Source organism: Squalius cephalus, assembly GCF_949319135.1.
Source record: "Squalius cephalus genome assembly, chromosome: 12".
Classification (NCBI taxonomy): Eukaryota; Metazoa; Chordata; class Actinopteri; order Cypriniformes; family Leuciscidae; genus Squalius; species Squalius cephalus.
The window spans coordinates 29,610,574-29,634,149 of record NC_137133.1 but is presented as its reverse complement, the minus strand read 5'-3'; the positions used below and the strand labels follow the sequence as shown (position 1 = coordinate 29,634,149).

The 23,576-nt window shown below is 38.1% G+C and overlaps 2 protein-coding genes across 4 annotated transcripts in view; both read right to left on the bottom strand.

The window, feature by feature from the left end:
• Nucleotides 1-11,754, bottom strand: part of msraa (methionine sulfoxide reductase Aa) — a 69,049-nt gene extending 57,295 nt beyond the window's left edge. The window contains exons 1-2 of one of the 2 annotated variants that reach the window (XM_079888231.1): nt 7,459-8,495; nt 7,207-7,348 (exon numbers count right to left, since the gene is read on the bottom strand). Coding sequence is in view for 1 of the 2 variants with exons in the window: in XM_079888230.1 (XP_079744356.1) it covers nt 11,390-11,525 (136 nt within the window). In the remaining variant the exon portion in view is untranslated. Of the gene's footprint in view, nt 1-7,206; nt 7,349-7,458; nt 8,496-11,389 lie in introns of those variants that run through there. The other variant, XM_079888230.1, reaches the window with a different exon arrangement.
• Nucleotides 11,755-12,943: 1,189 nt separating this feature from the next.
• ift172 (intraflagellar transport 172) overlaps nt 12,944-23,576 on the bottom strand; it is a 37,799-nt gene continuing 27,166 nt past the window's right edge. The window contains exons 40-49 of one of the 2 annotated variants that reach the window (XM_079887876.1): nt 23,404-23,520; nt 23,130-23,240; nt 22,903-23,022; nt 21,915-22,010; nt 21,575-21,634; nt 20,482-20,580; nt 20,233-20,386; nt 19,717-19,808; nt 19,301-19,401; nt 12,944-13,223 (exon numbers count right to left, since the gene is read on the bottom strand). In XM_079887876.1, coding sequence (XP_079744002.1) covers nt 19,312-19,401; nt 19,717-19,808; nt 20,233-20,386; nt 20,482-20,580; nt 21,575-21,634; nt 21,915-22,010; nt 22,903-23,022; nt 23,130-23,240; nt 23,404-23,520 — 939 coding nt within the window. In that variant the 3' untranslated portion in view covers nt 12,944-13,223; nt 19,301-19,311. Of the gene's footprint in view, nt 13,224-18,544; nt 19,402-19,716; nt 19,809-20,232; nt 20,387-20,481; nt 20,581-21,574; nt 21,635-21,914; nt 22,011-22,902; nt 23,023-23,129; nt 23,241-23,403; nt 23,521-23,576 lie in introns of those variants that run through there. The other variant, XM_079887875.1, reaches the window with a different exon arrangement.

Below are 23,576 nucleotides of genomic sequence, written 5' to 3'. Positions count from 1 at the left end.
GTGTTCCCAGCTGACACGTTCTTTGCATTTACGAAGACACTTCAGCTTCCCCCACCTACGTAACTTACCTATACAGCAGCACATTTAAAGCAATTTCCATCTAGGGGGTGAGGGGGGCTCAAGTCTGATTGGAAACCTATATATAGCGCTCATGAACAACAATGCATTTTGATACAGATGCTCCAGGTGGGCAACTTCCATGTGGTTTGATTGCCAGCATGGGAGCATCATCCTGTATTGAAACTCCTCGGCCACAGGGCCACGATGACGCTGGCGATCTGCAGGGCTGGGCCTTTGAAATAGTAATATTCAAAAGGAGCGGGAACATCTAAAGGCAAGGCCCATGAAAAATTAATGCTAAGGTGCCAAGTCATTCGCATGCAGCAGTGCTGTAGAAGCCCACTCGTGTGACTAGAACATTTTTGACAGGTCAGCCAGGCGGAACAGAGCAGTGCAGGCATGTGGTCCACTAAGGACGTGGAGAGAGCGCAGGACATGCTGATTCCTCTGCCTGTCAGACCGTCCAGAGGTGGCCTGCCACTTTCAGAGGACATCCAGGAGAGAAGAACAGAGTTCAGCGCAAGAGCAAAAGCAGACAAAATACCACTATTACCTTCATTTAAATGGTTAGCTCACCCAGGAATGAAAATTCTGTCATCATTTACTAAGCCTTATGTCATTCCAGTACGAACACACAAAATGAGATGTAGTTATAATATTCCTGCCGTCCCCCGTCCCCCCACCCCCATTACAATTGAAAGCTCCAAAAAATGACAAGAAAGAATAATGAAAGTGCTATAAAAGTAGTCTATATGACCTGTGCCCTGTATTTCAAGTCTTCAGAAGCGAAGATTTGTCATCATGAATTCAAAATTGACCCCATTTACTTTGTCAGCGCACATTACTAGTCTTGTGGTGAACAATTAATCTGTTTAAGTTAATGCACAGAAAAACATTTTTGTCGTGGAAATCTTTAATCAAAATCTCAAAATTTGCTTCCGCTCTGGAATGGCGTTCCTTCTCTGATGACGTCAGTTTGACGGGTTGGGTTGAATACCCTTAACCACTCACCTCAAACCATCAGTGTGGAGAGGAGGTGCGCCAAAGTAAAACTCTGCCCTCTATTCAATATTCCGTTTCACTTGGAAATACATCACAACACTAAAATAAAGATTTAAACTCAGATTTATGTTACAATGTAGAAGAAAAGATCTGTTGATCTGTTTCAACTTCCTTTTAAGTCCTTGGAACTGGTGCGAGAAATCATGCGTCTACACTAACATAATGCTACGAGCTATGGCAATCTGTTCTTTGCACAAAGCTATCCCATGGCTTCAAAAGACTTCAGAAGAATATAGCACACGACGAGTCATATGAACTACTTTTAGGGTGTTCTTAGTCATTTTTGTAGAGGGTTTACTATAGGAAAAGGACAGTGTGAATAATCTCCATATAACGTCTCATTTTACGTTCCATGGAAGAAAGAAACTCCTGATCTTCTGAAGATCTTCTTCAATATGAGTTTGGAAAAGCATGAGACTTACAACAGAATTTTTGCATGAACTATCGCTTTAACAACCAAAGCAATAACTCAGAGAGGTATCGTCTGCCGTAATAACAGAGCAGAAAGCGCCCTTAACATGTAGAGTGTGTGTTTACATGTGTGTATGATATAGGGAAGTGACAAGAACATTTTAAAAGAGAAATCTGAAAACTGCGGAGGATAGAGAGAGAGAGAGAGAGAGAGAGAGAGAGAGAGAGAGAGAGAGAGAGAGAGAGAGAGAGAGAGAGAGAGAGAGAGAGATCCGCATTGGATCAAAAGTAATTATTCACAACAGGAGGCTGCAGAGTTAATTCGACCAATCAGAAGAAGGGTGGGGGATGGCTAGAGAGAATGAGAACGACATAGAGGTGAAATCAGAAGAGAAACCGCATCAAATACAAAGCTATATTTACATGGCTAAAGCGTTCCTCACGCTTCATATTCAGCTATGGAATGAAAGTGTTCAGTTCATTCCAGTTCATTTGATATTGTCACCATTGGCAACAGCATGTCGTCACCCAAGGACTGCCAAGAGACTATCATTTTGTAAAATACCCAACACTTAATCACTTCCTTTGTCATGGTGATTAAACAAGGCTGTTTGGAATAGAAAGCAAATGTATTGCTTGAAGCAGACTGCACAGTATATACTGTATAACGCCCACTATTTTGCAAAACTGGTATGCCACGCCAAACATTGCATACAGTAGTATGCTACAATTTTGTCACATGACTTCACTGTAAATTTAAAGTGCTGTATTATGCTTTTTTAATATTACCTTTCATGCAGTGCAATAAAGCTGTTTGTGAATGTAAACGGTCTGCAAAGTTTTAAAGATCAAAGAAACAAAGTTTTTGTCTTCTAAAGAAAGAATCGATTCTGAACTGCTGAAATAAGTCATCAGCCATTCCAGTCTCACTTCCTGTTACAAACCTATGTAACAATGTAACACATTTGCATAATGCCAGCCTATGGTCTTCATTGGCTGCCAACGATCAACGCCTATGACCCACCCTCAAATACTGTAGTTGTAGATGCACCCTGGAAGAGTTTGGTTCGCATTGTTGACATGTCAAGAAAACACTTTTTATTAGCACTGCAAATCCACTTTGCAAGCACTTCAAAAGGATGATGAGGACTCGGCTCACGCTGGAATTGATGCCACTGAACCATTTTTCCATTGGCTTTTGGATTATTGCAGAAAATATGCTTTGTGACACGTTTTGTTCATCATGACATTTCACAAATGAGCACAACTTTTATGAATTTTGAAGCCTAAATAAATGGCTATAAATAAATTATACCACGGTTGCATGACGCCACCAATATTTAGCTTTCAACAACTCTTTCAATCTTTATATATATAAAAAAAACTTTTCCCATGGAAGTCTGAGTTAGAAGACTTTGCAAGTCTTTTTCAAGTAAAAGCTTTAAAAAAAAAATCACACTAGGATATTATTGATGTATTTTATGTTGTAAACATGAAAATAACTTGAGCTTGAGAATACTTGTGTTTAAATCTCTGTTTTGCACATTGTTCATACTTTTACATATACTGCAAAAGTAGCATTAGTAGTGTAATGTAGCAAACTACTGTGTGATGATTCATACTGAATCTTCATGACTATTTTCACATATCTCATCAACACCAATTAATGTTGTATTTTGTGTATATATTTGTACATGCTACAAAAATAGTAGCATGGAAAACGCCATTTAAAACACCTCATTATCAATCAGTTTGCATCTGTGAATTATTCAATTTGAATCTTTGAATCTCTTAAGATGCAATTTTTACACATCTCCTCAAGACTAACTTACGAAAAAGCACTTAAACCATAGTGGGTCAGTGTGTTTACATCATTATTACCTGATTTTCTTCAACTACAGAACATTTAGAAGTCCTCCAAAAATAGCAACCTAGACGCTATACTGTGATGAGTGGAACTGGCGACTCTCTTTCTGCAACACAGGGCATGTGCGACAGACAGGGTTTTACCCTCCTGCTCCTATTCTTTCAATATAAAGGAAGACAGGATCACTAATGAGCCGGTAACGGGTAGACGTGTGGCCACAGAGGTGAAGGAGTGAGAGAGATCTCTTTGTGAGTGAAAAAGCTTCCTTCTCCCTTCATCTTGCGATTATGTGTCAACATCAAACATGGCGACTAGCGCTCCACACCTGCCTGTCAGTGCAGTTCTTTGGAGCTAAGATTAAAGGGGGTTTTGCTCACCAGAGGTAAAAAACAAAACAAAAAAAACCAGCAAAATGAAATGCACTGTAGGACCCAGAACACATCATATCTTTAATTCCTTCAGTTCTTTGTTCAGACAAACAGGTGGACTGTTGCGTCCTCTGAGCAAAGAGAGCGAGTCTTTTTGCAACCTGCATTAGGAATCCAAACACATTTTCAGAAAGAATCATTTTTATCTCTTGAAAACACCCTTCTCAAGCTGTGAGATTTGGAAATTTATCATACGCACAGCCATGATGCCAAATCCACCAACTCAACGCAGTGATATTCATTTGCCGTCTTCTTGGACTCAACCGTTCAAAGCCATTCCAACTTCCACCATGTTGCAAAAAGAATGAAGACGTCACTGAGCCTATACCAGTTTTGGAAAAATCCCATTCAGTTAGGGAGAAAGAAATTAAAATAGCCATTTCATATATCCAACAGCACCACCATTTAAAGTAGGCATGAAATAGAAATTCACCCCATCTATTTTCCAAGTGCTCGTAATTGATCTTATTGAACGAGTCTTCCGTGCGTGTTTCATTTATTAAAAATGTTCTGAGCTCATAATTGATCAAAATTCTTTCTTTCTGAGGATTTCTCCAATAATTTAGTCCACTTAAACCCCACCACATTAGAGAGGAAAAGATCTGTTGGTACTTCCATTACATTGCGAAAATGTTGAAAACAAACTAAGCTTTGTCAAAAGCATCTTTGTCAGGCTGTCAATTACAAGAGACCATGATTTCGGCCAGTGCAGTTATAATGGAAGTCTACTGAACAAAGCATTCTGGTGGGTGTAGAAGCAGTTATATTCATTATATACTAAAATGAGCATTATTTGAGCTACAAAGTAGTCTAAATGACCTTTTTAACAACAGCAGATGCTATTTTTTTGGTTTCCTTGCACGATTTAAATTTAAATTTGCAGACAAAGTTAGTAAAGTTTCACGTTAACATATTAGCATAGCCTATATAATGTTCTTAAAGGGATGGATCACCCAAAAATGTAAATTCTGTCATCATTTATTATTCACCCTCATATCATTCCAAAGATGTATGACTTTCTTTCTTTCCACAAAAGATGACATTCTGAAGATTATTGAGAGCCAAACAACAGGATATAATTTATCAAAATGACATGAGGGTTTTCATTTTTTGGGTGGACTATCCCTTGTGGTAATAGTATATTTTAACATTTCTCCTGATGTCTTGCTCCATAGACTTCCATTGTATATGCATACGTTTCCACAAATTTTACAAACTGAGCCAAAATGATTTTCTGATCAAGCTTAACCTTACCCAGAACATTAATTTAATGTTTTCTCAAGGTGAAAGTGCAAGCCCATTCAAGACCTTGGAATGATTTTAATCCAATAGTCCAAATCTGTCATAAAACATTAAATCAGTACATAAGCCAACTTTTATAAATCAGTGGCAAGACAGACAGGTCCGATAACTGCTGAAAGCAAAACAAGACCTGTGTGTTGACAGAGGTGTTATAGAGCAGGGCAAAGTGCACTGTGGGAGACAGAGGGAGTGTGTAACAGCCTTTTTTAATGATCTACTTAATCATATCACACTTACAGATCTTCCTATTCTCTGCACATTAGGGTTCTAAGGTCAGATTACATTTACATTCCTGCATTTGGCAGACACTTATCCAAATTGACTATAAGTATATAAGGTGCATATTTATAGAGTGTGTGTGTTCACAGGAACATCATTTGAGCTACAGCACATCAGCAAAGAGAAAGACAATTGCAAATAATACTAAAGGAGGCTAGATTCTCAAGACATTAAATGACTTAAAGTTGGTCAACGTGCACAATAATTCACCAAAAACACCACACTGCTTTTCTGCAACCGTTAAAAGGTCTACTTCTGAGTTTCAAAAAACTATTGCTGAGAAAAGGCATGCAACATATTAGGTTTTCTATTATCTCCCAAGGAAGTTATGAATAATTTACTGCCACTGTTACACATGCATGGTTGGACTCTTCTACTTGTTCACTTAGGCAGGAAAAAAGCTCAAGAGCCCAAAATACAATCCTCAAGCATGAGGAACTCAGTTCTCACTATTAATAAAATGCTGTAAAAGTATGCAATATTTCAATACATACATATACACAATACCGTTCAAAAGATTGGGGTAGGTAAAAAAATTGTAATGTCTTTGAAAGTCAAAGAAGTCTCTTATGCTCACCAAGACCGTATTTATTTGATCAAAAATACAGGAAAACTATAATATTGTGAATACAGTGTCAAATAACTATTTCCTATTAAAAAAATATGTATTTATGTAATTTATTTATGTGATGGCAAAGCTGAATTTTTAGCATCATTACTCCAGTCTTCAGTGTCACATGACCCCTCAGAAATTATTCTAATATGCTGATTTGCTGCTCAAGAAGGGTCTTCCTGACCCCAAACATGTCACATTCTTCAATGTTAAAGAGTTAAAAGTTCTTTGGAGATTTCAAAACATTGCTTGAGCTTCAACTTCTGGTCTAATCAATTTTGTTTGGGAAAGATATTTAGACTTTGCATTAGGTTGTGCTTATGACACACAACACACCTGTCCTTTAAAAAAAAAAGAAAAGAAAAAGAAAAGTTACCAAACAATCATCTAAATAAATAGCTAAATGTGGTGTAGAATCAAGCAGTTTTTTTAGTTCATAGCAATGGAGAGTTTCCAACTGGCATTTTGCAGTTTCCCAAGTAGATGTTCTGAGACACTGGTGGCAAAAAGAAAAGAAAAATTTCTACTTCATAAAACAAATCAGATGAAGTGAAGAGATATTCAATTTGGATCCATCTTCAAAGGTCAGAAATACTGTCTGGTGATTAAAAAAAGTCCACATGATTAAAATTCTGTCGAAGAGAGTTTAGGCCTTTGCTTTTTTGAGTATTGATGTAAAACAGAGAAACCAAACATCATATTGCACCTGTTCTATCAGCCATGAACACCTGTCTTGCGATGAAACACATCTGGCAAATTCATCCTGGCACAGAATCAACAAAATCTATCTCTGTCTCTTCTCTATTCCTGCCCTTTTCACAGTTATTAACTGGAAGCCTGGTGCAGCCAGAATCCGAGTGCAATGCCAATGTGTGGCTGTGAGAGACAGAAAACCAGTGTATTAGTATAAAAGTTGGTGAGAGGAAGCTATAAAGTAAGTACAGACGGATGCCGTGTACCAAGCATGAGAAAAAGCAGGCACAGAATGAGTGGAAAACGATCACTCACTTTTTATGCACCTCACATCCTGATAAATATAATCAACCAATGATAACAGCACAACACTGTAACAATGACTCCAAGCGTCAAGAATACCAACTGAGAAAAAACCTCTAGCATGTGATTGTATCTGTATTAATATGAGACAAACCTGCATTATTTGGCTTGAAAGAGAAACCACTTACAGATGTTAAGGAATCAACATCCAGGCCTTCTTTATACTCCAGACATTCACTGTTGACCGCAAGCTTTTCAGCACCAAAATGGCCGACCAACAATCCATCTTCTTCTTGTAAAGCATTAAATTCCCTAATTCTGGAATATCACCTGAAAACAAAAACAGTCTATTTATGCCCTCACTTATCTAAATGCACTGTGATAAACAGATTTAAATGCAAAACATTTTGGATTATGGTCTTGGTTTTCTGGAGACACACCTCAAAGAAAGAAGACTGTTGATGAGGACACTTGGAAAGTCACCTAACTTCCTCCTCCAAGACGAAAACATCCATTTCCATCTTAGGAACGCAATGTCTTGGTTCTGGCTCTTAGTTTTAAAAGTTTAAAATGTATAAAAGTAAAAACCAAACTTTGTAGTCCAATCATGGAGGCGCAAACTTTTCTTTAGCACATGCCGTTTGTAGGTCCCAGACATTCTCTCCAATAGTGAAGCCATTAGAACACAAGTCAGATGCATCTTCATCTGCGGTTAAGATAACAAAGACACATGGTCATCTCTTGGCGCAATCAACTTCAAAAGTCCAGTCCAAAAAAAAATGGGGAACGCACAATTCTTCCAGAATTGTTAAAAACGTCTCGTCACCTTTGCACTAGCTTCTTGCAAAGTAGAAGGTAGTTTTCTTCATAGATTTGGTTTTTTAGCACTAAAGCTGAGCTCCTGCACTCTGGGTATTTTTGATTTCCTTTGCGCAAAAGCTGAGCAAACAGACAAAGGGAGCTGCGATAAAACCCTGCCAAGTCTCGCCTGGGTTTTTTCTCTTCCATTCCTCTCCCTCTCCGTGCTCCCGCACTCCCGGCGTGGCAACTTTCCCGAGAAACCCTGGCGGAGCTCCAGCCTGTGTCTGCTCGTCTGGGCCCCCCTCCTCCCCCCGAAAAAGCGCCAATTTAGGCAAATTGATCAAAACGAATCTCAAATTAATTTCTCTTCTCTGCCATTCCCTGCCACCTCCATCCAGATACGGTCCCCTCCCCTCCTCCCTCGCCAGATGCACAGACGTGAGGACATTGGAATGTCTGTCATGCCAATCTCCCCAGCGTCCCCGCACTTCCAACGTTCCTCCTTTGACTGCCCATCCGCTTCATCCGTTGTTAGCCACTGGCACTCGAGAGTTGCTCCGTGTTTCACCTACTCACTTTCAGATCTATCTTAGCAGGGAAAAGTCCTGCTGCCGTTCCTCTTTTCAGCGCGTGCCAAAACAGCACCTCCTGTGCTTCTACTGCCATTTTTGGGGACATGGCAGCGATGCTGTGCCAAAGCGGGACGGCCCTAAGGACACCCTCCCTAAAAAAAATTCCTCACTTACATGGAAACCAAACCATGTATTCAAATGCACTACCACAAAACTGTTGTGATATTTAGCACGGCAAATGAACAACTAGAGGCTGTGAAAACAGTTGGTCCATATTGCACTGACAATCTATATTTCCTATTAAATATCATTTTAATATATACCAAATGTAATCTTTGCTGCTTTGGTTAGAATTAATGTTTAAGCAAAGACCACATGTATGATGTTCAATAGCACAACATCCCTATTAGAGAAGTATTTATTCTGTACTACTTAATCGACTATCAAACCACTATTCAAATTTCACAATTCATTTTCTTTGCATCTTTTCCTGGGAAAAATGAAATATACTTTTAAACTGACTCCAAGGTCAAGCATTCCACCGGATGAAATTTTTTGTGTGTGTGTTTTAATTAGACTGTCTAAAATACAAAGCACTTAAAAGCAGAAAAATATGTATAGTCACAAATGTCTGTTATAATTTGAATAATCAGAATAATCTGTTATAATCAGAAATTAAATTGTGTGTAATTATGGGTGCCACTTAAAGGGATAGCTCATCCAAAAAAATGACATTCTGTCAACATTTACGCACCCTCATGTCATTTCAAACCTGTGTGACTTTCTTTCAACTGTAGAACACAAAAGAAGATGTGTTCAGGAGGAATGCTGGTGTCCAAAACAAGTTTGGACCCCATTGACTTTACTGTATTACATGGACAAAACACTATAGTCTTTTTGTTTTCCACACAAGAAAGAAAGTCATAAAAATTTAGAATGACATGAGGATGAATAAATTATTATAGAATTTCAATTTTGAGTGAATCCTGTTATACAGTGTTTGTTTTTTTTACAGATACAATGAAGTCGAATGTTAATCAGAATGATTTCTGAAGGATCATGTGACACTGAAGACTGGAGTACTGATGTTAAAAAAACTGCTTTGCCATCTTAAAAATAAATTATATAATATTTAATATATATTAAAATCAGTAATACTTTGCAATATTATTGGAATTTAAAAGAACTGTTTTAATGTATTTTTGATCAAATAAATGCCTTGTTGAGCATAATTGATTTGTAATGATAATTAAAAAATAAATAAAAAAAAAGTACAAGTCCACACCAACATAACTTGAAAGAACTGAAGCAGTTCCTTCAGCACATGAGCTAAGCGCCCACAAAGTTTTTTTTGTACGAGCTGCTCGTGTTCAAAGAGACATCGCATGCCCTAAGCTCTGATCTCATTCTTCCATCTGTTCTGTGGTCTGTAACCTTCAACCAGGTTCATTACATCTTCAAAGCGAGACACGCGTGTGTCAGTGTTGCAGAGTGTTACCTGGCAACCTTCCAGCTCCGCGGTGGAGTCCCGTTGCCAAGGGGAAGCCTTGAGAGGCGAGCGCTGATGATCAGTTCACTGCAGTCTGAAGGGGTGGATCCCTGCACGGCACGCTTAATGCCATTGCACTGAACGCCAATGTGAGTCGCATGTCAAGCAGCCTGCGGATGCTCCTGAGAGCGATGCATTGCAGACACAATATTATTATTATACGTATTAACTTCTAGGCCGATTTACAACAATAACCTATCATCGGCTACTCCAAAGATTCCTTTCCAACCTAAGTCCACAGCTGTCCAATTTAAATGAATGCAAATGCAATATCTGCAAAAATGGGAAGGAAATGTCCACTTGGACCTGCTGCTGGGAGGACGGGCCCGGGGCTGGAAGCCAGAAAATTGCTAGTTCGACCTCCAAAAGAAACATGCCTTGTTTTATCACTATTGTGCCCTTGAGCAAGACAAGAGATCTGCTCCAAAAGGGATGGTTTTCTCAAAAATGAAAAGTCTGTTCTTGTTACTCCTACCCGTATGCTGTTATTTTTTCAGTGGAACACACAGTGGATAGCCTACATGCTCCATTTTTTTTCAATAAAAAAAAAACAAAAGGTGTTTCAAGGGAAAAAATGCTATATAGTTTTGGAAATTAGAGAGGGTGTGTAAAAATAACCTTTTGAACTGTCCCTTTAATAACTGCACCCACATTATTCATTTCACTTTGGATAAAAGTGTGCTAAATAAATAACTACTTACTATTCTAACTAAATGTTTTCTTTTCCGATTAAATGATGTCACTTAAACGGTGTGATTTAGGATTCGTAGCAAGCCTCCTGTTCCCATCAGAGCTCTTCACTCTACTTGAAGCAGCATTTCCATTTTTATGTAAGAGCCTGAGTCAGCTGTTCTGATCCACGGTCTGCAAGTGTGCTTTTTATTGCCCTTTACTACCCTGTGCTCTTGCCTCAGAGGAAAAAGATATTGAATATTTAATGCCAAGAGTGTTGGAGATATTACTCAGTAAAAAAAAGACTTACTTTGAAAACATTTTGCTCCACCTAAATGGTACTCTGAAGTGAAACATTTATTTTAAAAAAATGAAAAAGAGAAAAGGGGCTGAGTAAGATGTACTGATACTGCTATAGGGCGTCACACAACATATGAATTGACTATTGAGTAAGGAAATGGGAGTAAATAAAGTCTGCAAATACCCGCTATCTGGATGTCAAGAATAAACCAAATGACTATTAGATGTTACTGTAGCACTGCGCATGCGCGTCGCACAGATCCAGGAAAAACTAAACAAAGCCCCCCGTTTCCTCGATCGCAGAAGACCCATCATAGATTTCTTTTTGCACACGTAAGCTTATGCTGCAATTCCGTAACCTATAACATTGTAACGTTATGTATCCCATCGCGAATTAAAACCTTACAGCGCTGCCTTTTGTTTGACCGCTGATAGCCGCGTGAACTGAGAAAGTCAGAGAAATTCACAACGCCATACCTGACACTTTCATGCTCTGCTCCCTTCCAGGCAGCGCTTCCTCCGGAGATGGCATTCGCACTTTGGAGGACATATCTCCCATTCTACTTTGGATAAAATGACTCCAAACCAAACGCACGGAAGTCCGCGCGACCATGAGCACAAACACGCCGCACGCGATGCACTTGTGTAACAAGCGCGTGCTCGTTACTTAACTCTTATAAAAGTAAATAAGTATTCTTATCAATCCAGTGCTAAAACGGCTCAGAGTCACTGGTGTTTTGGAAAATAACGCTTAGTAATCAAAAATAGCTTATGAACTTGGAATAGCTATGTTCTTTTTAATAAAAAGTGGTAAAGCTGCGTGTTGGCACTTTTTTGAAGATGGACTTTTATTATATATATATATATATATATATATATATATATATATATATATATATATATATATATGTATGTATGTATTTGTTGTTGTTGTTGTTTTTTTTTTATGGCTCCGTGGTGACAATTATGTTTAATACTTCAAATATATAGTATATTAATTATTGTGAGCTTATAAAATGCTAGTTTTAAATAAGTCACACCCATAGAAAATGGTCACACCATGAGCATCAACTTCATAACCTAGCCTATTTTGTGTACCCATATATTCAAAATGCTCATATTTATGTATTTTATTTGTGCTGATCATTAGGCCTATGTGCTTGTGTCAGTTACTGGAAGTTTATGATCGTTATGTGTAATAATTTCTTAAAACTGAAAGTCAGTTCTCTTATCAGAATCAGTTAAATGTCGGCGCATGGCCGCATAGCCATTGGCAGGGGTGCATACAAGTGGTGCGCATGCGCGACCAAAATAAAAATACGCTGGGTAATAAGTTCAGACCGCTCATTTGCTTACCGACATGGTTGACACCTGTTAATGCACAAACACCGTTTTAGATCGACACTGTAATACTGCATAAGATTTCCATTTGAACTGAATGCATAAATCTGTCAGTTTCAGAGCAAAACGCAAAAATTGTGACATTCACTGCTCCAGCGCTTCGGCAGTGCTAAAACCAGTAACGTTACTCAAGTAGCCTACTTACTTCCTGGCAACCCGCCAAAATAAAAGCTTGCTGATTTTAGATTTGAAAATGTTGAAAATTCATATTTGAAAAAATGAAAATGTAAATATTAGCATTGTATTTTTGAAGTGTATACAAAATAACCCAACATATTGACCCAATATGTGTAACCCAACGGTTGGGTTAAACAAATAACCCAACGTTTTAACGTGTAGGCCTACTATAAAATAATTGTATTTTTCTTTAATACCAATTTGAAATATATACATAATAGTATTATCACACTTTATTATTTTGTTTATTAAAAAAAAAATAAACGCAGTAATATTTTTTTAATTATTATTATTATTATTATTATATTTAATGGGTCACACTTTGTGTGAGCACCAAACCAAATCTCCAGGTGCTCTCATGAGAACCATGACTGAAAAACGTATGTGCACCCCTGCCTATAGGTAAGTGTTTTTTGTAGAAAATGAGTTACATATCTTTTACATGATCACTTTATGTCAATTTAGGATTTATTAATAAGCTGATAGAAAGGTAGCCTAGCAAAATAATCTAATATCATAACACAAAAACAACACTGAGTAGACATTTCTTTGTTTGAGATGATATTCCCGGGCCCTTGAAGGTGTCGTCTGTCTGCGAGCACTCAGAGACAGTGTCTTTATCCATGTGTCGTCAGCATAAGGGTGGATTGAAAAGCTTTACCATCTGGAGTTCACTGCGTGTCGAATGTGTTTGTTGGAGACGCACGCGTGCGGCAGACGACAGTCCTCAAAACTGCAACACAAGAGAGGATCAGGAGACCTCTGCTGACCTCAAAGCAAGAGCAGGGGCGGATACTAACCCTCACAATACATGCAATAGGTGGAATACTGCAAAGTGCATGGATAATTCACATATGAGAAGATAGATAGATAGATAGATAGATAGATAGATAGATAGATAGATAGATAGATAGATAGATAGATAGATAGATAGATAGATAGATAGATAGATAGATAGATAGATAGAACTACTCGTATAGTGAAATACAGGCCTGCATAATAAACAAGACACGCTGTTGTAGGTGACTGGTTTACATCACTAACCAAATGAGAACTATCAGTGATGGAGTCGGTGTAAACGTTTTCATGTACCAATAAAATGAGGAAAGGATGAAGATAAATCAGTGTTCGACAATAAATCAATGCGGCATGAGGGATGAGCGTGTGTGGGGGATGGGACTGAACGCGCAGATGACAGGCCATATGGAGTCGGCCTTCATTTTTGGACACACTTTGATGAACTAATACTTTCAAAGGGTGTATCGCGGTGTTAACAAAATATTTATTTCACGTGAAATTGTTTACATCGAAGAACTAACAGTCAATGGTGTTATGGCGCACGATGACCTTATTTCTTCAAGAGGCTTGTGGTTTATTCGCCAATACGCATTGCATTACATATTTGTATTAAGATTAGAATAATAAAAAATCGAATCAAACTTAAAATAAAAACGTGTTTTTGTTGTTATTCATATTATAAACCAGTAAATCGTGCACTCAAACGTCACAAAAAATGTGCATAAAAAGAAAAGTGCATTGTTTAGGATACACGACGACGACGCATGTGCATCATGAAAAGTGCAGAAACTATTTTCCAAACGGCTAATGTTTAGTAAGCCGACAGATGCCACCTCTTTCCACCAGAGTATAATCCTCTCTGAAGGGAAGGGAACAGAGGAGCAGGACGGAGAGCTTCAGTGTGTGTGATAAACTGGGCTACTCTCCTCCTCTCTGTCAGATCGCGCTCTGCATCACACCATTTCACATGATGACCGACTCTGCTTACGAGCACCGAAGCCTTCTGCTCTGGCTATTTGCTTCTAACATGCATTTTTCTGCTTTCCTTTTTTCGTTTATCATGAAGAAATTCGAGTGATGCAACACTGTAATCGGGAATGATTTATGTCGCATCCAACAGCATCAAGGTGCGCAAAAGCGTGCGGAACATTTGATGATTTTTTTTTTTTTTTGAACGACGCTCCTCTGCACCGACTGCCTTGTGGACATTTCCCCAAACTGGATATATGGACAATTATTATCTCGAGGGATAAAAACCTGTTATTTATGTCCTGCTTCGCAAGGTGTATTTGTGTAAGTTTTGATGAAATCGATGTGCGATGTTATTTTTTTCAAACAAATTGTTAATGTCAATCAACTGCGTCTGTTTTACTAAAGCATGTTTCTTTTTTCCTTCTTATAGCTCATATGACAGCAGACTGTAAATGCATTGAGGGTGCCACTGTATCAATATATGTCAGGCTATATTAATAGGTTCTTTGATTTTCAGACTGAATGGATCGCCTAATTAAAATCCAATTTGCGGGGAATTTTCCTTTCGGTGTATATGGTGCAAGGTCGGCTTTTGACAAATGGTCCCCTCCACTTTTCCCCCCAATATTTAGTTTACCCCCTCCTGATGCAGGTGCTTTCAACTGCCCCCACCTTCTAACATATACCCCGCCCGACCCCCCACACGAGGCGGCGGTGTCTCTAGTCCCACAGATTCCCCCTTCTTTCTTACCTCTGCTGCATTTTGCATGAGCTATCTAGGTCATTAGCATTTTAGCGTATGCAAGACTTGACAAAGCTGGTGAGGAGCCAGATGGGCCCTCTACTATTTTTTACATCTCATGGGAGTTGAGCAAGGGACCAACTGCATGCAGCACGCCACTGAGCGCCTTCTTTTTATTGCCATCACTCGGGCCTTATGTTGCACCAACACATGATGGAGAGATGCGCACCGTCCTGTGGAGATAACGCACTCGTGCCATTCGAAAAAAAAATAGGTAATGTAATAACTGGGAACGCTTGTTTGAATTATTATGTGTGTGTTGATGCACAGATGCCATAAGAATGCATGATGCTCTGTGCAATGTTGGATGCTGATGCTGATGCTACACCAGTCGGAGGAGGACGTAGACATTTTGGTGCAACATCGTTGCTGCATGGGATATACTGTAGCTAGTTGTGCGATTCTCAACATTGTGGTTGAAAACAGGCCTGCTTTTCTTCGTGTTCACAGCGGACCTTGATTTAAATGTCCATACAATTAAGGCACGCGGTGAATGCCAAGAGAGATGGCAAATATCATCGATGAATGCTTTTAAAAACTGCACGAGTTAGTCCGTGCTTGCGATGCATGACAGTTCTTATTTTCTTTCGCTCGGTTTTTTTGCGAGAGAGAGAGAGAGAGCTTGTGTGGAGGCGAACCGACGCATCAATGCGGCCAAACTGAGCTTTAATATTTCATTGCGTTCTTCCATAATTTTGTGCTGCGCAAAAGTGCGTATCCTTGAATATTATAAAGTGTCATTATGGCGAGTTCAAAACACTAACAGTTAACCTTGAGGTCTGATGAAACGTCCTTTTGTTATTTGTCTATTTAGAGGGCGCTTTTAAAATCTAGAAACGCCACATACAGTAGTCTCATTTGCAGACATGTATATGGGACACTATGTCTTCGGGAGAAGATGAAGAATAATATGGTTAGAAAAGTTGTGAGGCCTTAAATGACAATCAGTTTAAGCAGAACACATCACGAACCGTTCCGGATTTCTTGAATTTCTGACAGCAGTGGGTCCTCAAAGTGGCACTTGTCATGTGTCCTCATTCTAAAGGCACAGAAAACATTACGCATGTACGTTTGTATTGTATCCTTGATACTGTAAATCATTTTAGTTTGTCAATAAAATCTCATATTCACAAAGCAGATATTAATTTCTTCTTTTCACGCAATATTTGCCACTTTGTGTTTCGATTTATTACTTATTCACTAATATTATTATTTATTCACTTTTTATCTCTGACTTTTTGTGACTGACACTTTTTACAAAATTTACACACAAAAAAATATGGACGCTAATGATGCTCAGTAATTACGATGCAGGCCGCGAGTTATAGGCCTATGTGTAATTTAACAGATTTTTAACTGCATTTTAAGCGATATTTCATATAAATTCACAATGACGTTCACAATTTACAAAATCAACATTTTATCTGGCGTCGAAAAGATAGAATCAAAGGGGCATTACTGCCTGATTCCATAGAATATTTTTTTTAGAATATACCTTTTATCAGTTCTAGAAAATGTTATTTAGCCTACGTTTGCTTTAATCCAGCAATCAAAACACTGATCTGAAGAATCATAACGCAACACCAAGAACGTTTTAAAGAACCAGCAAGAACAGCAAACATGTTCTTGATGGTTCTTTGCTGAATTTAAGAGGACCATTGAAGAACCTTTATTTTAAAGTGTATGGTCATTCCGGTTTGATAATGGAAATATTTCACATTATGGCGCCTTAAACATGCCATTAATTACAGCTCCTGACATAATATTTCATCTTCACTTCATATGAAATGTTCATTTTTAGAGATACATCCTACACAGTGTTTCATCTTTAGACTACCCTAACGCGAACCTCTTTTTCAAGGTCATCTATCAATAGCGAATGGTTGCTTTTGAAAATGTGGGCCTATAGGCTTTTGCCAAATCATTTTTATGATTAAATGGGTAACTGAAACTATTATATTAGGTAAACGCGTATAGCTATATATCCGCCAATCAAAAATATCAAAGAAAAAATGCTTTTGTTGCGTCATAATAATTTGAATTTAGGCTATACCAGTCGAATTGTCGTGTAATGATTTTCGTCCACGAGGCTACTAATCAAGCTTAACGTAATGTATCATTTCCGTTAGAGGTTTAAGTATTATTTAAACTCCCAATTCACCTCAGAATACTATAGAGCGTGCAGGCCTTCTTCCTGTATGTTCTAGAATGCAACCATTCGAACGCTTAGATTAAGCGTTCAGGCAATTCAAGCCAATAAATGGAGATAATCAAGATGCAATTTTATAAGCCACACGTGCATTACGGCTGGAGTTTTCGTTTCAAAGGTTCAGGAAAAAGAAATAAGTGCACAAGGGCAGTTAGTAACCTCGAACCACGGCACTAAAATGGCCAAAGACATCGCAGCAGAAAAAGTGAGGAATTATGCACAACACAGAATTTTCCGCCTTTTAGCAACGAAGAAGCGAACCGTGTGCGGCCTTGTCGAAAATGCTATATCCTTTAAAGGGTATTTAAGGACACTGCATAATGTCAGATCAACCTCATTAGGCAGAGGTGTAGCCTACATTAGCATATTTCATCAAAGGAATATTTAGGTCGCAGATTCAATTCACACAGCTGCCCCTGTGCTTCAATCAGGGAGTTGGTAATTTTTGTAAATGTTGATTCTTGAAGGACGCGGGGACACAGTAGCAGTGAGACACAAAAGGAAGTTGTTTCATTGGAATTTGCATGGGTGGATTTAATGTATTAGAGTAGAAAAACAACATTGAAAATTACAAATCAAGGAAATATAACGCTGGAATAATGTTGGAAAACGTGGACTGTTATGACCAAATACAGAGCTATGTTAATTAATGAGATGAGCGAAACTGTCAGGTAAGACTACGCTTGTGACGAATAAAAACGACTTGTCCTGGGTGCAAATTATACAACTATTTTAAATGAATTCGAGTTTTAAAGAATTTAAAACACCTGCTTAATGATTAAAATATTTTAAAGCAAACTCTGTCGAGGTTTGTCTGGCACAATGCAAATTGTCATTTCGCGCCACTATCGGTAGGCTATAATATAGGCATTTATATATATACCATAACTAAAGCTTGTGCTGTAGGCCTATAAAAAAGAGATGCATAATGACATTACGTGTGATGCTTTATCGTAAAACGCGTTTGCAGGCAAAGACACGCGCCTTGTAATCTAAGAGAGAGAGAGAGAGAGAAGTAGGCATATGTTCTTTAACCATGACTCCCAATTTTTTTACGTTTCTAGTGCATGTTTAGAGGGTCTGACCCCCATAAATCGTTCCTTTGTGGCAGTTCTTCTTTTCTGTCTTTTTATACAACGATGCAACTAAGCACCATCAGTGTAATGATCCATTAAGTTATATAATAGGGAGAAACTGAAATCAAACCCACACACAAGTCCACTAATTTCTTTTGTGCTTTCTTTTTAAATAAATAAATAAATAAATATTCGTAGTATAAATATACCTCGAGGTTTAATGCGTTTTTATAAAACAAAGATCTGGCTCGAAATAAGAAGGAATGCTCCACATTATTACATCATGAGAACTGAAATTGTACCAGGCCACGAATGTGAGGGAGTGTGAGTGTGTCCTCTCTCACCCCAACACCTTATGGTGTCCACAAGGTGGCATTGTTTGACAGGTGACTATTAATTATCATAAACCAGCTGATCATTACACATTAAATGTAAATACACTAGTGAATGCCACTGATAAGTTATTAGTTTGGAAATAATATATTCAGAAAGCTTAGAAATGTTATCACACATAACAGTTTCAACAATAATTCTGATTCATAAAATATGGACAATGTTATTTTTATTTCACTTGAATATTAATTTAAAATCTCTTCATACAAACGTCCATGAGAACACTGACAATCTTTATAATATATTTTGTTATTTATTTCGTGTTTAAATATCAAAATATCCAACTCATATGAACTAGTGGAATATGTATAATAGTTACAGATATTCAAATGAAGACATTTCAAAGGCTTTCTGTAGTCAAGCAAATTAAACACACATTAAATGACCTTCAGGCACTGACCTTATGATACTTTAAATATATATATATTTAAGAAGTGAATATTGCCTTTGGATAAGAGAATGAAAAAGGCTGATTAAATGTTTGAGCAGAACAGCCGAGAGGCGAATGCAAGGAAGTGAAGAACAGGATGATGACAGATAGAGAAATAGATAGTGTGCACCTTCCCCGATCTTAGTGGAAGGAATATCCAGCTGACGGGAGACCTCCACACCACTGTGTGATAAATTTCAGCACATCTTGACATTCTGGACTGTGAGTGGTCTGAAGGGTGAAACAAAAACAACCAATCATGATCAAAGCACCACAGGCGACCCTAGGCAGGATGGGTGGGGAAAAAACAGTGAAGTAGTGCAAAAATTGTAAATGCACCCACAAGGATTAAAAAAAAAAAAAAAATGATGATGAAATACATCGAAAGAGAGCATTTACATTTACTTCAACACAACACATGCTGATAAATTCAGTCCTGAGAGTTAACTTTTGATCAAGAGAGCATATTAATTATAATTTCAAACGATTGCAGTGTGATTGAAGACTAATTGTGAAAGCTCAAAGGTAACAATGACTAATTTGTACCTTTGTAGCCATCAAGAATTTATTCCAGTCATCTTTATTTGCTGCCATCCCTGGTCTTTTGAACTCAATTTTGTTGCGCAGGACAGGGTAACCTGTGTTCCAAAGAAAAAGAAGAAAAATTAAGAAACTTTCATGTTAGATGTATAATTCTACTCTTAAAATGAGCCCTTTAGAGCTTCTTTAAAGGGATAGTTCAACCAAAAATGAAAAATCTATCATTTACTCACCCTCAATTTTTTTTGAAGAATGTTTCAGCTGTTTTTGTCCATACAATGAAAGTTAAAGGGGTCTAAAACAACAGTCATTATATGGACAAAACACACAAAAGAAATGTCTCTTCTTCTGAGTTCCAAAGACACAGTTTTGGATTGACATGAGGATGAATACAAGATGACAAAACTTTAATTTTGGGGTGAATTATCCCTTTAAACGAGCCAGTTTACAAGCCATTTAAAGGAAACATTGATCCAAGTGTCCCTGCACACATTGGACCGTCTTTTGTGCAGACTGCCTCACCTGTGACGACACAAGGTAGGGACCGGATGCCAGTGCCGGCAGCCACTAGGGAGGCTTCATATGTGCCCCTCTCATCCTTCGGCAGCACCTGCTCCACCCGCTGGTCCATGGACACAGTCAGAACCCATTCCCTAATCTCCTCCCTCTTTTCCACCTAGAACACAGCCAATGGAAAGAGTTTGCTCAAAGAGTAAAAAAAACAAAACAAAAAACACTAGCAGTGGTGCAGTTTTCGTGGCGAAGGCTTACGGTCACGTGCAGCTTCGAAGGTACGGGGACCTCAAATGGAATATCTGTATCCTGGAAGTCTGTGTGATCTAAAGCATCCAATGTGCCCTCGTCGATGCCCTGGAAATTTAGAAAAATTACAGAAATTAAATGACACAACTGTTTAAAAGTTTGGGATATTTTTGAAAATAAATCATGTATGCTCATTTGCATTTATTTAATGAAAAATATAGTAAAAACATAACTACTGTGAAATAATATATTTTATAATAATGTAATTTATTTCTGTGATGGCAAAGCTGAATTTTCAGCATCATTACTCCAGTCTTCAGTGTCACATGATCCTTCAGAAATCATTCTAATATGCTGATCTGCTGCTCAAGAAACATTTCTTTTTATTATTAATACTGAAAAAAATATTCTTTTTGTGGAAACTGTGATACATTTTTTCCCAAGATTCTTTGATGAATAGAAAGTTCAAAAGAACAGCATTTATTTGAAATATAAATCTTTTGTAACATTATATGTTCACAGGGATTTTTGAACGTACGTTTTTTTGGGGATTGACAACCGCAGGTTTGAGTCTCGCAATGTCCCGTTCACACAGCAACTTACAGCAGCATCTCGAATACTGTCTGTACGAATGTGCGACGGGTGTCAAGCCTGTCTTACCAGTAACCAAAGCGACAGTGACCAAAGTAATATCAAAGATGGCGACGTCCATAAAACAGAAAAATCTTATCACTTTTGACACAATAAGAGTTCAATCGAGCCACAAGTTCATCCATCAAATCTTCATTAACCTAAAGCAGCTTTTATATCTGGGTGGAGAGAGGAGCATTTGAGTCGCACGTAGAACTCAAAACTGACGGGAGCTGCTCCGGTGGAGACTGGATCTAAAAATGCCCCTTACTTGCCCTAATCTTTGGAACACCTTTCATTGAATAACTGGGGCAGCAAGAAAGCTACCTTCTGCAAGCGGTCTGTAGAGTTTAAGTTTGTTTCATTCCAACTAAAAGGTTGGTGGCACAACTGATGGTTTGCGTTCTCTGTCACTGTCTCATTTGAAAGATACTCATCAGACTGCACACACAAGCAAAAGTCTTTTACTTACATCAGCCAAATCCAAGAAGCGGTTGAGGAAGATAAAAGCCATGTTCTCCCATCCCACAGCCTGCATGAGAAATATTCATCAGTGACACGCAGAACTGAAACAGCTCAAATTAAAAATGAAAAGTTTAAGAAATATTTAATAAACTCCAGAAAAATGACACATTGCTGCTTCGTCTTCAGAACGCGAGGCAACTCGAACTGCTCTGCGAATTAAATTACTGGAGCGAACAGAGGAGAATTAAGCCCATTTCCCAGGGCTCTTAGCTGCCCTCCTGTGTCACATGAATAGTTGAAGCAGCTATGTGACTGTGTGTTTGGAGCTGGGCTCACTGTGCGCTCACCTTGGCAGCCAGGCCAGCCTCATAAAAGGCCTTGTCAGCTGGAAAGAGCTCGGTGTGCCTCAGGAGAGAGACGGACAACTTGGCCGCCACAGAACTCTGTAGACAAGTAAACATGTATGCAATTACATTGACACAGATAACATAAAAGAGAAGTGCTTTGAATGTTTAACATTTTTCTAAATAAAATAATGTGAGACAGGCTTTATTTTATCCATTGCCATTCGATTGGATGTGAAAAATAGGCTATGATATTATTGGTTAATATTGTTCCTATTCCTATGGCCATTTTTACATTAGCAGAAAAGTTGATGCAATTTTTTGATGAATGATTAGGAAAACATTTTTTTTTCTCTAGAATAACAAGCACTGATGATCATGCGCAACAAGACCAGAGAAATTCAAATTTCTACCGTTCAAATGATTTTTTAATGTTTTTGAAAGAAGTCCTTATGCATTTATTTGATCAGAACAGTAAAAAACATATATTCTGAAATATCATTACAATTTGAAATATGTTCTATTTTAATATAATTTAATATGTAATTTATTCCTGTGATGGCAAAGATGAATTTTCAGCATCATTACTCCAGTCTTCAGTGTGTCACATGATCCTTCTAGAAATCATTATAATATGCTGATTTGCTGCTCAAGAAACATTTCTTATTATTATCAATTTTGTGTAACAGTTGCGCTGCTTAATGTTTTTGTGTATATTGTGATTCATTTTATCAGGATTCTTTGATGAATAGAAAGTTGAAATGGCAAGCATTTATTTGAAAAGTAAATGTTTTGTAACATTATACGTCTTTACTGTCACTTCTGATCAATTTAATGCATTCATGTGGAAAAAAGTATTAATATCATTTAAAAAAATCTTACAGACCCCAAACTTTTGAACAGTAGTTAATAAAAAGAGTTTAAGTGGTATCAAAATGCATATACAATACTGTTTGCACATAATAAAGATCATCTTGAAGTATGTACACACCAGCTGGTCAATGCCTTGGGCTGCAGAGCGGGTGGCGTAATAGTGAGCAACCAGCAGCATCTGCTCAAACTCCTCATGGGCTGGAGAATTAGCTTCTGAAGACTTGGTCAGGTTTTCACACTGCACAGCACAGAGACACCGTAAGATTCACTATTTCCCACTTGAATATAGAATCAATACAGACTAAATCTCCCAAGTGTAAGCTGCCATAGTAACCCGGAGCTTACCAGCAGTAAAAGGACGTCCCTCAGATCGGCCCACATCCGATAAGCTTCTGCACAATCCCGGTCCCTTAGGCTCACCAGCTCCAGGAACATCCGCTTGTAAATGTTAAAGTTCTGCAAGATAGGAAAGAAGATGTTGCTGAGGAAAGATAAAAGACTATATGCTTAGTTTGAGGGGACATTTAAAGGAAAATACTTTCTGCTTTCTTTTTAAAAACAAAAGATGGACAAAGGATTTAAAAACACGGACTGATTTACCATGCATAACTGCATGTACCTGTGAATAAGCTGGCACACCGTGCTGGGCGTACAGGTCGAGCACTTTCTCTGCCCCACCCTCTTTGATCAGGTGAGTGGCGTATAGGGCAACGTACTTGTGCAGGATCTTAAAATTCTGTTGAGGAATGGAAAGGCAGATACTCTGTGAAAATGATGGCACGTTTTGTCTCC